The following is a 13,014-nucleotide window of genomic DNA, read 5'->3' as shown; positions in this document are numbered from 1 at the left end:
TCCACAAATGTATTTCATAACACTGCAGCAAGATCACTAGAAAGTTTATTTGCAATCTGGATTAGAAGACAGCACACAAGGAAAGATGAAACCATTGGAATGGCTGAAATAACAAAAATAATTATCATATACGTGTCGGTGATAATGCTGTAACTTTACCTGTCCAACACAGCTCCTGTGTTTCAATGTCCATGTTAATTTTTTTCTAAAAATGCTGTTCTGCTCATTCCTCCCTTCCCACCTTCTTTGCTAACTGTTGACCAATCTCAGCTGAACATGCCAAATTTAGATACCTCAATGTTTTTGAACTCTAGGCATCAGGAAAATGAATGCCTGGGTGAGGAGGAGATCCCAACAGGTGTGTGAAAGAGAAGGTTGTAATTCTCCCCCATATCAGCTAACTGACCCCTTGCCTGTTTGCATTTGGTTAGCCAATGCCCATGTGTGATGTGAGAACCATCGCCTGGCCAGCCAGCTTGGTAGGGACCAGGAGATATGGTGGGGATCAGCAGGTTTGCTTAGGGGAGGGATGGTACGAGCTGGCAAAAAGATGGGCTTTGGTAGTCGTCCTGACCACAGAACAGCATACCGCTTGTTGGAGTATGGAGAACATTAACAACAACAACAACAACAACAATAAAAGCGGCGAGAAGGGTGAAAGAAAAGGAAAAAAACATTAACACCTCTGTCTTCCTTGGTAACTTTATTTTCAAACTTACTGTTTTCTGATTATTGTTCTAGAAATGGTGATTGCCACCCAGCATGGTACAGGACAGGGCTCTAAACAGCTGGAGAGCCAGAATACAGGCAAAGGTCTCCCCTGTAGCCTGCAGGAATACGTACTCTGGAGAAGCTGGCAGCTCATACCCTGGGCTTGTCAGCTCTGTTTGTTAGCACCACATCCCCTGAAGAAAGATGCACACAGGGACCTTTTCACTTCTTTAACCTCACAGGATTCATTGACTCAAGTGAGGTAGGTGGAACTCATGGTAAGGAGGTGGCCTGGTTTTAATGTGCTTTCTATTATTTCTGTCTGAAAATCCACATTTGTTTTAGATTGAATGGCATCATATGATGCTGTTGTGCATGACCATAATTTCCATTCTAAATTAAACAGTCTGGAGGTTGCTGGCAGCTCAGGGGGCTGGAAGACGCTGCTCATAAACCTCTCTCCATGGCAAGAGCTCCTGCTGGTCTCAGTGGGATTCAGACTGTGGTTTTCATCTCCTCGTAAGACTCTGTAGCTCCCAGGAGATGGCTCTGCATCAGCCTGACTGCAGGTCAGGCCCTTCTTCTAATCGCCTTTTTTTCTATACTAGTGCAATGCAACCGATTTTTTTTTTTTTTTTTTTTTTTTTTTTGTGGAAAGAAATGTGTTTCTTTTCTTTCATTGTACTTAAGAGGAACGGTAATAGTACACTTGTTGATTAATATAAACATTTCCTTTAGTTGGGTACATTTACCAAATAGAAACAATGCCACAGTCTGCAATACCCCACTGTAGGCACTAAAAGCATTTAAACACTTCTATTTGTACCTCTGTACCTTTTTCGTAATGAGAAAAGTAAAGCATAGATAGACTTGGTGCTGTTCTGTTCCTTTTTACTTTTAGGCAGGAGATGTATTCTGTCATTTTGCATCCCTGTATTACAGCATCTGGACCTTTAGGAGAAGCACTTGAGAGCTGTTAAAGTATGGACAGACATGTTACATGGTTGGAGGCTCATCTGTCACATAAGAGGATTATCTCCATTTGGGTTATGTGATGGTTGTCTCTGTGGTCACCTACCAATAATGTTTAGCCAGTGCCCGCATATACTGCTAGCACTTTCCCCCTGGGGACCAGAACTGCGTGAGCGTTGATCGTCTGATCAGACACACAGAGAAATGCATCCTGGGAAAGGATGCTTGCTGCTTTATTCATGGGGTAGAGGCTTGTCTGCTTATGTGCTTGAGGTACCACCTGCAGACAATGCCTTGTGGTCTTCCCAAGCAAGGAACCTGGTGAAACAAGCCTCTGGAGATGAGACAGCAGGCTGTGAGTTGGGGAGCTACTCAGACAGGCGAAAGGTTGTCACCTCTTATAAAATGAACTTTGAAATTATGATTCATAACCAGGCTTCTTTGACAATGCCTGCCCTCAGCCTTCCTGCCTGTGTCGTGCTGCTTGTRCTCCAGACTGACTTGGACACCAGCATCCGGGAAGCCCAAAGGACAGCACCAACTATCATTTATATTCCACATGTCCATGCATGGTGGGAGGCTGTTAGAGTTTCTTTGAAAGCTACATTTACTATACTATTACAGAATGGTCCAGCATAGGCACCAGTTTTGTAGCTTGCAGCACAAGATGTATGCCATCCAAGTCTCCCCAAAGAGCTATTCCCATCAGAAGTTTTCCTTTTTCAATTTCCTATTCAATTATGTATCCTTGACGCACCTGAATGTTGTTCTTTCCCAAGCAAATGATACTGCCATCAGGAGGGCACCCTACCTGAACCTTCTAGAATTTGTTGCAGCAGAAAACAACACTGAAAACACTTGTCCAGAGCGTTTTCTGCGTCAAGCGATTCGTTCAGATCCAGCCTTCCCCCCATTCCCACACACAGGCTTATTAGACAGATGTATAATTTTGCCTGGGAAAATAATTCTGGTGATTTTGAGATAGTTCTTTATATCCTGAGCCAGGTGTATGCAATGTTTGCAAAGTACAAGGCAATCAAGATCTGTTTACCAATAGCATACCTTCTGACAGTCTGCCGTTGCAAAATGTAGGTGTTACAGTGTTCGTAATAGAAATGGATTTAGCATTTCAATGCCTTAACTGCAATATCAGTTCTTTCTTCATAAGGGCCAAATCTTTAAAAAATTGGGAAGCTAAATTCCATCTTGTGTTTCAGCAACTTTGGGAAGACAACTACACCTATTTCCATCAGCAGAATTCGGTAGGAATACATCCTCCACATTCTAGACTTCTGAGAGTTGGCATTAAAGGAAGGTGTTTAAAAGATGAAGCAGGTTACTCTTATGGTGATGATATTTTTCCTGAATATAGAAACACAAATCGTAACCGGATGTGTTTATCCCACATCCTTTTCTGCAGAACTGCTGCTCAGCTGGGCACTCCCCAGCCTATATCACTGCAGGGTGTTGGTCTGCCCCAGGTGCAGGACCTGGCATTTGCTTCATTTTTGAATTTCACAAAGTTCCTGGCAGCCCATCCCTCCCACCTGCTGAGATCCATCTGGATGGCAGCCCTCAGTCTTATGACTGTTCTCCTGATGAGGTGCCATCTGCAAATGTGATGACAGTTGTGTCCTCCAGGTCACCGATGAACGTGTTAAACAGGACAGGTCCCAGTACAGACCCCTGCGTACTCCCCTTGTCACTGTGTTCCAGGTAAAGCACAACTCATTCACAAACACCCTCTGAGCTTGATCATCCAACCAACTTTTTACCCATATGGTTGTCTACCCAGCCTATCATAATGCTTTATTTGTATACAAGAATATTCTTGGAGAGAGTGTCAAACACCTTACTAAAATCATGGCAAATGACATCCACTACTCTCCTCTCCTCCACAAGTACAGGTCTTTTATCATGAAGGCAATCAGGTTGCTCAGGAAAAACTTACTTTCAGTAAATCCATGCTGACTGCTCCCAGGCACCTTCTTCTCCCTTGTGTGCCCAGGAATATGATGCGAGAAGATTCACTCCATGAAACACTCCTCACCAAAGTGAGACTGAACAGCCTGCAGCTCCCTGGCTTGTCCTTGTGGTCTTTTTTGAAGATGGGCACAACATATTCCTTTTTCTGGTCATTAGGACCTCCCTTGATCTCTGCAACCTTTCAGAAATGAGAGACTGGCCTTGCTGGTATAGCGGCCAGCCCTCTCAATATCCTCGGATGCAGCCCATGCAGTCCCATAGACTTGTATGGGTTGAGTTCTTGCAAGTCATCCCTCACTTGAACCTCTTCCACCTTTTGTTGTTGGTTTTTTGTTTTTTGTTTTTTTCCTTGGGAATCCTTACTCTAGGCACAATGGCCAAGGAAACCTTGTTGGGGAAGACTGAAGCCAAGAAGGCACTGAGCTCCTCAGACCTACCTGCAGTTGCTGTTACTAGATTTCCTGCCCAATCCAGCAGTGAACCAACATTTTCCTTTTTTCTCTTTTACCGCAGCTGAAGCAATAGCAGCTCATCTTCATGCCCTGGACATCCCCTGCAAGTGTCAATCCTAGGGGAGCTTTGGCTTCCCTAACACCATCCCTACTTCACTGGACAATATTTCTGAATTTCTCCATTGCAGTCTCTCCCTCCTTCTGCTTCCTGTATTCTTCCTCACTTCCCTAGAGCTCAGTCCTGAGTTGGCAGTGTAGCCAAGCCGATCTCCTGAGATGTCTGCTAGTTTTACTGAGTATCAGTATGGACCATTCCTGTGCTTGGCAGGTGCTGTCCTTAAAGACCTGCTGGCTTTCCTGAGCTCCTGGGCCCTTCAGAGCTGCCTCCCATGGTATCCCCCACCAGTCCCCTGAACAGGCCAAAGCCTGCTCCTCTGAAGTCCAGGGTCTGTGCTCCACTACTGTCCTTCCTCACTCCTTTCAGGATCTGGAACTCTAATTTTTCATGGTCACTGTAGGAAAGTATGACACTGACTATCCCACCCCTCATCAGTTCCTCTCTTTCTGAAATTTCCAGATACTAGAACACATCATGAGTATTGGCCCATCATGCAGCTGGGCTAAGAAGTTCTCCCTGATGCCCTCCACACACCTCTTGGACTGGCTGCACTCTGCTGTTTGCCCTTTCAGTTAATGTCAGGGAGATTTAAGTTCCCCACACAAGAACCAGGGCCTGTGATGCACAGACTTGCTCACATTGCTTAAAGGAGACTTCATCCACCTCCTCACCCTGACTGGGCAGTCTGTAGCTCCCATCATGATGTCACCCTTTACTCTGATGCTCACCCACAAGCACCCACCCAAACCCTTGCCTCTCCCATGGAAGCGCTCCACACATCTGAGCTGCCCCTCCACACAGAGGGCATCCCCCCCTCCTCATCTTCCCTGACAGTCTCTCCTGAAGAGATTGTACCCTACCATCACAGCCCTGCAGTCATGTGAGTGGTCTCAACACATCTCAGTTATTCCAGTGATGTGGCAGTCCTGCGACAGCTTGTGCTCCTGGCTGTGCCCCAGGCTGCATGTATTTCCATATATTTGGGCTACAGAGCCTCAGGTGCGGCAGAGAGAACACACTGGTCATGATGAAACATGTCACCAAGAGCCAAAGACACCGTGTGTACGATGGCCCCACTTCAGAGCAGAGATATGCTGGCATACAAAGCAGGTGGTAATGTAATGGTGGAACGAGGTTCCCACTAAGGGAGCAAATCCTGCAGTGCCCAAAGCAACAGAGCTGGTCCATGCAGGAATGCCAGGAGAGGGTTTTTCTGCCTGAGCTGACCCTGCAGCACCTTGGGTCCTGTGACAGAGATGAACTGATCTCCAGGAAGGACAAGGTGTCACTGAAGAAGTCCCTGGCCCTGGGCAGCATGTGATCCAGCCAGCCTGAGGTCATCATTAGCACAGTCCCTGGTCATATCATCCAGGAGTGAGAAGAGGTTCAAGGGGAGGAGAGCAAGAAGGGTTTGTGAGTGCAGAGACTAGAGTGGAGACCTTGGTGTGATGTGCCTCCCATTTATGCAGCACACCTGAATGTAGATGGAATGGACTTTGCCTAAAGGCAAAGGAAGGATTCATTTGTTTGGGCACAGGTAGGAACCCAGAGATGCCCTGGAGCACTTGCCCAGCACCACTCCAAAAGGGCATGGTTTTCCTGTAGCTTCCATGCTGTATCTGCTGGAGACATGTGGTTGTGCTTGTTATAGGTAAACGTGACAAATTGACAACCACTTGGGCCGGGTTGCATAAATTCCAATTTAATAGAACAATTGAGCAAGTTACAAGTAAGCAAAACAGCGCTGGGCGGCCGGGGAGTCTCCTGCTCCACCAACGGCGCACGAAATTCCCCCGCTCGCAGTCCCCTTATATGCGGTTCTAGTTCCAGATATACGTAGCACTTCCTGTAACTTCTGCGGTTGCACCAGCTGTTGCTGGGTGGGTCGGGATGAAAGCTGGGGTCTTCCTCTGCGTTGTGCGTGGTGCCCTTCAGGTTGCGTGCATACATTTCACAATGCAATATCGCTCTGCTGGCTCAGTACAATCATCTCGGGTGGGGTTCATGTGGTGATAGCCCGTACTTAGCGCCTAGTTTCATCGTAAAATCACTTCCCGAGTTGATGTAACAAATTGGCACATATCACATGCTGGAGACCCCAGGCATCCGACATTGCCCTGCCAGCCTATTTCTATGTCATTGAATCCAGTGTCTGCACTGAGTTACATCAACTGTTTGCGCTGTAGGGATCTGCATGTGTGACTGCAAGGCAGGCAAGGGAGGATCGGGTACCGGCGGAGACACTCGAGGTTCATAAGGGGTTAAACAGGGTTTAATAAAGGACTCATACTCCAGGCTGCACAGGGAGCCCCAGGAACCGCAAGGAGGGGATGCTGATTGGAGGCTGCTGGAGGTACAGATTGGACGCACAGGCTGGACGCACAGACAGGACTTCCCCCGTTCTTCCTAAGGGCCCCTTAAATCTACTAGAACTATTTCCCTAGCTCAGCTCTGCTAACCTTGAGTAGCTACTGCCCGGGAAGCAGCTAGATATTGTGGACAAAACAGAATATGCATGCCTGGTTCCGAAGGGAACTTGGTCAGTGTGTAGTCTCACACACTGGGCCTGCTACCACACACTCTGCCAGTCACTGACTCCTCCCCAGATCTTCCACAGGTGTTCTCACTACAGCATGTGTGTGGGGATGCTCCCAGCTTCCCCCCCCCCCCGCCCCCATACACATTTGGTGCCAGTTACAAGTAGACTGAATTCCTGTGTTTTACATTCCAAAAGGGAGGGTGTCAAGACTTTGAGATAAGGCCTGCTTAAAAGGTGCCTGGACCTTGAGAAACAAAAGCCTTCTCTCACTGCTGGGGCAGTGTTAATTGCTATGGTCAGGACTGTCTCCTCCTCATCAGGACCTTGAGAGATAACACCTACTTTCATGGCTGGGGCCCCACTGAAGACTGGAATTAACTGCTTCTTAGCCCAGCTATGGGATCTCTCCTTGGGACCCCCACTGCAAGAGTAAAGCAGTCATTGGCAGTCACTCAAACTCCTTTCTTCAGTGCTGAAGAGTGCACAAGGCAGCTAGCCTGCCATTGGGGGTGTTCGGCCRCCCCCTCCCCCAACTCATGACTGTGGGTGCGATGGTCATAACGATGACGGAGGAGAGTTGAACCCTGCAGCAGCCAAGAGCTAGGGACTGCGCCTGCCTGAAGAGAACTGTAACTGGCCTCACGACTCCACCTCCACCTTCCCCTGAAGGGTATAAATAGGTTGGCCCCGGAGGCTGTCTTCGGCTCTTCACGGGCGACAGTGGGTCTGCCAACTTGCGTAACCCCTCGGGACAGGGACGCCCTCCTGCAGTTACTTCCCTGGGATTGAGTGTACGTTGGCTGCTGAGGCAAGGCGTGGGTAAGATCGATCAGAATTGGTTTGCCTAGTTCATTCATTCAGGTATTTACAGTTARCATAAATTAGCTRTCCTTTTCTGTTTACTAAGTAGTTACTGTTAGCATAACTTTTAGTGTAATTAGAAATAAGTATTCTAGCTGAGCTGAGTTTCTGTTAATACGAATTGTTGCTTTGTACCATTGCAGCTTCTGTAGTAAATTTTGGTCTTTGAAACAAGTTGTGGAGTCATGCAGTAGATCTCCTCTCCCCCTCCTTTCCTCCCTCGCACCACACAAAACCCACATGGTCCGGGACTGTAAGATAGTCGGTCATCCCGCAACAGCATGTGTCTCAGCTTCATAGTGAGTGGAGCTCTCATAGTAGCAGAAGGCATCTAGGGTCATTTCAGATGGCCAAGAAAATTCCCCACCTGGCCCTATGCTGATGCTCTGGAACGATGCAGGTGTCCCAGTTGCTCCATTAGAGCAAGCAGACACTGGCACATGCCTGGGATCACCTCTGTCTCTTCAACTGTCACCAGGTGTTTGTGTCTGAGTAACTGACTCCCACCCTCCCTCTCCAGTGATTATAATGGGAGCTTAGACAAGGAACTCGCATGCCGACACCTATGTTGTGCTCACTTCAGCTTGGGCAAGGGGAAGCCCACCTTCTGTGTGCTTGTGGAGTTCACAGGAGTTTATTGAATCCCACTCCAGCGCAGGGGTTTCTAAACTGGCATAAGATGCCCAGATTGACTCATCTGAATGAACACCTGAACCATGGGTAAATGAACTCAATTCCTGTCCCTGTCTATGTGTCCTGCCTACTTAAGAGACGGGTATAGAGACCTCCAGAGTGGGACATTTCCACCTTTTGCAAATAACCATCCTCTGATGAGACATTTGGAATGCTGGAATCAGTCTTCCTTCAATGCTTAGAGAGGGACCATCGGTGACTATTTTAGTTTACTTCAGCGAACATTTCTGAGGAAGAGGGAGCACAAGGGGCAGAGAAAGTCATGCCTTCAGCTGGGCCTCTGCTCCTGAGCAGGGCCAGGGATGGAGGGAGCTCATGGCAACCTGGCAGCACTGCTGAGAGACAGCTCTGTCCAGGAGCAGCTCTTCTGCAAAGACCAGCAGGGCTCCGGGCACTGCCTGCTCTTGCTGACATAAGATGAGACAAGAGAGAGAAGTGAAAGGCAGTGTGGAGTGGGAGGCCAGAGGAGAGCTCCTTGTGGGAGAAATCTTCACAGCCCTTGACACAGTAAGTCTCTCTCTGGCTGCAGGGCAATGCTAGTGGGGCTCCTGGAGGGGTCTTCTGAACTCATCCCATCCCATGGCTGGTAGGCTTTTTAAGGATCGCTCTCCTGGCTCCTCCAGTGCATAGGAAGAGAAGGAAGTGCTTAGGAGCAGGGATTCCCTGCCACCCTGTCAAAGGGACAGGGTGCCCTGCTACCTTTTCCCAGGGATGCAGCAGGGGTGTGAAGCCAGGGTGTGCACCCAGGTCTGCCCAGGGCTGTAATTCAGAGCAGTGTCCCTGCGCCCAGGGTGCTGTGTGCCTGGGGCAGTGACTCTGCCACCTGCAAGGTTCAGCAGTCAGCCTGCCCAGGGAACTCCCCACAGCGCTGCGGAATGAAGCTCTGAGTGAGAGGAGCTACCTCTGGCAGGGCAGGTTCATTCTCCCCTTGAGAGGGTGCTGCATGGGTATGGGCTGCTCACAGCTCTAACTCATGCACATGACATATCCGAGGGGTCTTTTCAAGAGGAAGATCAAGAGAACGGCTACTTGAAAGAGAAGGAGCTTTCCTTCTGGTGTCTGCACTTTCAGTTCCCTAATTTTGGTAGGGAGAAAAAAAGGGAAGTGTTTTCTAGTTTGGCAAGGAATTGGGACTCCTAAACCTTCACTCTGAGAGATCAATAGGTCTGTGAGAAACCTCAGCGCACCGCTTCATCCCCACCTTAGCCTACAGACAGCATCAACATCACCTTTGTGCCCTCATAGGAGTTTTTCTGACCTGGTCCTTCGGACCTGCAAGCACAGAGATGCTCCTGGTGAGTGCTCTGTCACAGGAGGTTTCTGTAGGGCAGAACTGAGCACACAGAGGGTGGGATGCGGTCTGTGAGCACTGGCCAGGAAAATATGTTGGGACTGAGAAACAGCTCCCAGCAGGGAGAGCTCCAGGCAGCAGAGACGTGCAGGGAATGAGAGGGAACTGGTTATAGAAAAGTCATGGGAGGACAGATGTGAACGAGTCATGGTCAGTCCCTGCAATGCCAACGCCTTCCCCAGTTTGCTCACCTTGGCCCTGCAGAAACCTCCCAGCAGCAGGGCACTGGCCAGGGGCATCCCCCGGTGTGCAGGTGTGAAAGAGCAGGTCAGATAAACCCTGATGAGGCCAGCATAGGGGATGTCAGTGCTGTTTACACTCTCAGGGATGGGTGAAGGGTCTTTCAGAATGTCCAGGCAGCAGGGAAGGAGAGGCAACTGCTAAAAGAATTGTCATGGGCAGATGGATTTGGGCAAGTCATGGTCAGTCCCTGCAATGCCAACGCCTTCCCCAGTTTGCTCACCTTGGCCCTGCAGAAACCTCCCAGCAGCAGGGCACTGGCCAGGGGCATCCCCCGGTGTGCAGGTGTGAAAGAGCAGGTCAGATAAACCCTGATGAGGCCAGCATAGGGGATGTCAGTGCTGTTTACACTCTCAGGGATGGGTGAAGGGTCTTTCAGAATGTCCAGGCAGCAGGGAAGGAGAGGCAACTGCTAAAAGAATTGTCATGGGAGGATGGACAGGGAAAGTCATGGCCAGTCCCTCTGACGCAGACACCTTCCTCTGAGTAAGCCCCTTGTGCCTGCTCTCCCACCCAGCAGAGCCTCTGCGCTGACAACCATGGAGTCCAGGGCCTGAATCCACCTCCTCTGCAGCCAGACCTCCAGAGTCAGAGGAAAGGGGCCTCTCTCCTGCCACAGGCCCATTTCATGCTGCCTGACAACAGGGCTGAGTGTGTCTGCCCTGCAAATGTTGCTGTCTGCGACGTGGCATGCCCACCTGGGTAAGGTGAAAGCTTTCCCAAGCGCCTGTCTGTCTCTCTCTCCTTGCCTCCCTTGGCAGCAGGATCATGGTGTTCCTCCTTCTTTTCCCTCCTGTCCGTGCTGCTCCTGCTCTTACTCTTGGATTCCCTGGGGTGCTGGGATTTCAGCTGCAGTTCAGAAACCGATGCTGCAAGATGTGGAACAGAGGGGCCTGCATGGGAATGAGATTGCCCCAGCCCCCTTCGAACCTGTGTGGCTAAAGGAAATGCAGTCCAGGGGGTTGGGAATTGAACTGACTCTCCCTTAAGGAGAGCCCATCTTTGGTCCTAAAAGTCCTTTGACTGTTTCCCTGTTCTGTCCTGCCAGGCTGCAGCCTGCCCCCTAGAAAGGCACAGCTGTCTCATAGCACCTCTGTGATATCTGAGAGACCCATGAAGAAGGTGCAGAGATGCTGAGAGAATGGAGGTGACGGTGGAATGCTGTAAATGGGCAGCTGAAAAAAAGCCGTGTGTGTCCTTGGCTAGAAGGGGAGTGTGGAGAGTGCCCTCAGGTGCTCGGAGAAAAGGTGGAATTTTGGAGATGTGCACTTTGAACCTGGACTCCTCTGCTCTCAGCAGTGGCTCGTTTCTTTTCAGAGTAACATATGAGTGTGATCATCCTCCAGCTCAAAGCAGTGTGAATAAAGGACAGCTGGGAGCAAACCTAAAAGGCAGACCAGGCATCCTCACTCTGCACCAAGGGACAGTGGCTGCTTTCCTCTCAGGACTCGCACTAGAAATGCAGAGGATTTCTACCTCTAAAGAGCACTCCCCAGGTGTGATAGGGGCATCTAAAAGAAAATAAATAATATTAAAGAATCCCTAAAACTCTGTTCTTCAACCCTCATTCTTCAGAATTGGGAGTGAAGATGCTGAAAAGCCCTTCCACAAAAGGAGTGGATTTCATTTGACAGAACTTGCGAATCTCAGAGCTAGTCACTCCCATGCCCATGTACTCCCTACTGTATAGCAGGATGGACTCCTTCAGAGTCCATGGGCAGATGTCCTTGCTCCTTATGACACACTCTGTCAGCACAAACCAGAGCTCAAGCAAGGGAATTGCACAGATGGCCTCCCAGTAAGGACAGAAGCAATGTGGGATTTTTAATAAGAAATGAAACATTTTATTAATTTATTTATTTTCCTTTAAAAGTCTCTCCTAACTCGTCCCTGTCTTTTTCTCCTTGGACAGTCCCCCATGCCCAGGGGGATCAAATGTCCAACAGCAGCTCCTTCAATGAGTTTCTCCTCCTGGCATCTGCAGAAATGGCAGAGCTGCAGCTCTTGCACTTCTCATTCTTCCTGGACATCTACCTGGCTGCCCTCCTGGGGAACATCCTCATCATCACTGCCATTGCCTGTGACCACTGCCTCCACACTCCCATGTACTTCTTCCTCCTCAACCTTTCCCTCCTTGACCTTGGCTCCATCTCCACCACTGTCCCCAAATCCATGGTCAATTCCCTCTGGAACACCATGGCCATTTCCTACTCAGGATGTGCAGCCCAGGTCTTTCTGATTTCCTTTTTCATGTCGACTGATTATTCTCTCCTCACAGTCATGGAGTATGACTGTTCTGTTGCCATCTGCAGACCCCTGCACTATGGAACCCTGATGGACAACAGAGTTTGTGTCAAAATGGGAGCAGCTGCCTGGGCCAGTGGTTTTCTCAATGCTGTCCTGCACACTGCTAATACATTTTCAATACCACTCTGCCAAGGCAATGTTGTGGAGCAATTTTTTTGTGAGATTCCCCAGATCCTCAAGCTCACCTGCTTGGACGCCTGCCTCAGGGAAGTTGGGGTTCTTGTGATTAGTGGCTGTTTATTCTTTGGGTGTTTCATTTTCATTGTGTTGTCCTATGTGCAGATCTTCACAGTCGTGCTGAGGATCCCCTCTGAGCAGGGACAGCACAAAGCCTTTTCCATGTGCCTCCCTCACCTGGCCATCGTCTCCCTGTTTATCAGCACTGCAGTGCTTGCCTACCTGAAGCCCCCCTCCATCTCCTACCCAGCTCAGGATCTGCTGGTGGCTGTTCTGTACTTGGCGCTGCCTCCAACAGTGAACCCCCTCATCTACGGCATGAGGAACAAGGAGCTCAAGGATGCACTAAAGAAACTGATCCAGTGGGTACAAGGTCAGCGCCAATAACTGTCCCACATTCATTCACTCGCCATGATATCTGGCATCAAGGCTGTGTGTTGTGCATTTATTTCTTTCTTACTTTTCTCTTTTACATCCATGTGAAAAAAAAAAACAAAGAAAAACATCCAGTTCATGTCACATCTCCTCAGGAATCTCTCATTTGAATCTGACCCAGAGACTGTGCTGAAGCAGGAAGCCAGGCTTCCCCCTACATCAGCAGAGATGG

General features: G+C 49.2%; 1 protein-coding gene across 1 annotated transcript; it reads left to right on the top strand.

The window, feature by feature from the left end:
* The first annotated feature begins 11,858 nt into the window (after positions 1-11,858).
* LOC112962822 (olfactory receptor 14A16-like) lies at positions 11,859-12,794 on the top strand. The gene has a single exon (XM_026059319.1). The coding sequence runs from the start codon at positions 11,859-11,861 to the stop codon at positions 12,792-12,794; it is 936 nt and encodes a 311-aa protein (XP_025915104.1).
* The last annotated feature ends 220 nt before the right edge of the window (positions 12,795-13,014 follow it).

The sequence above is a fragment of the Apteryx rowi genome, unplaced genomic scaffold, assembly GCF_003343035.1.
Source record: "Apteryx rowi isolate R43461 unplaced genomic scaffold, aptRow1 scaffold_1559, whole genome shotgun sequence".
Classification (NCBI taxonomy): domain Eukaryota; kingdom Metazoa; phylum Chordata; class Aves; order Apterygiformes; family Apterygidae; genus Apteryx; species Apteryx rowi.
The sequence above is the reverse complement of the archived record's forward strand: the minus strand, read 5'-3'. Positions and strand labels throughout refer to the sequence as shown.

What these genes read in the sequence shown, in the direction of transcription:
- LOC112962822 (XM_026059319.1), top strand. Translation starts at nt 11,859, where the DNA reads ATGTCCAACAGCAGCTCCTTCAATGAGTTTCTCCTCCTGGCATCTGCA.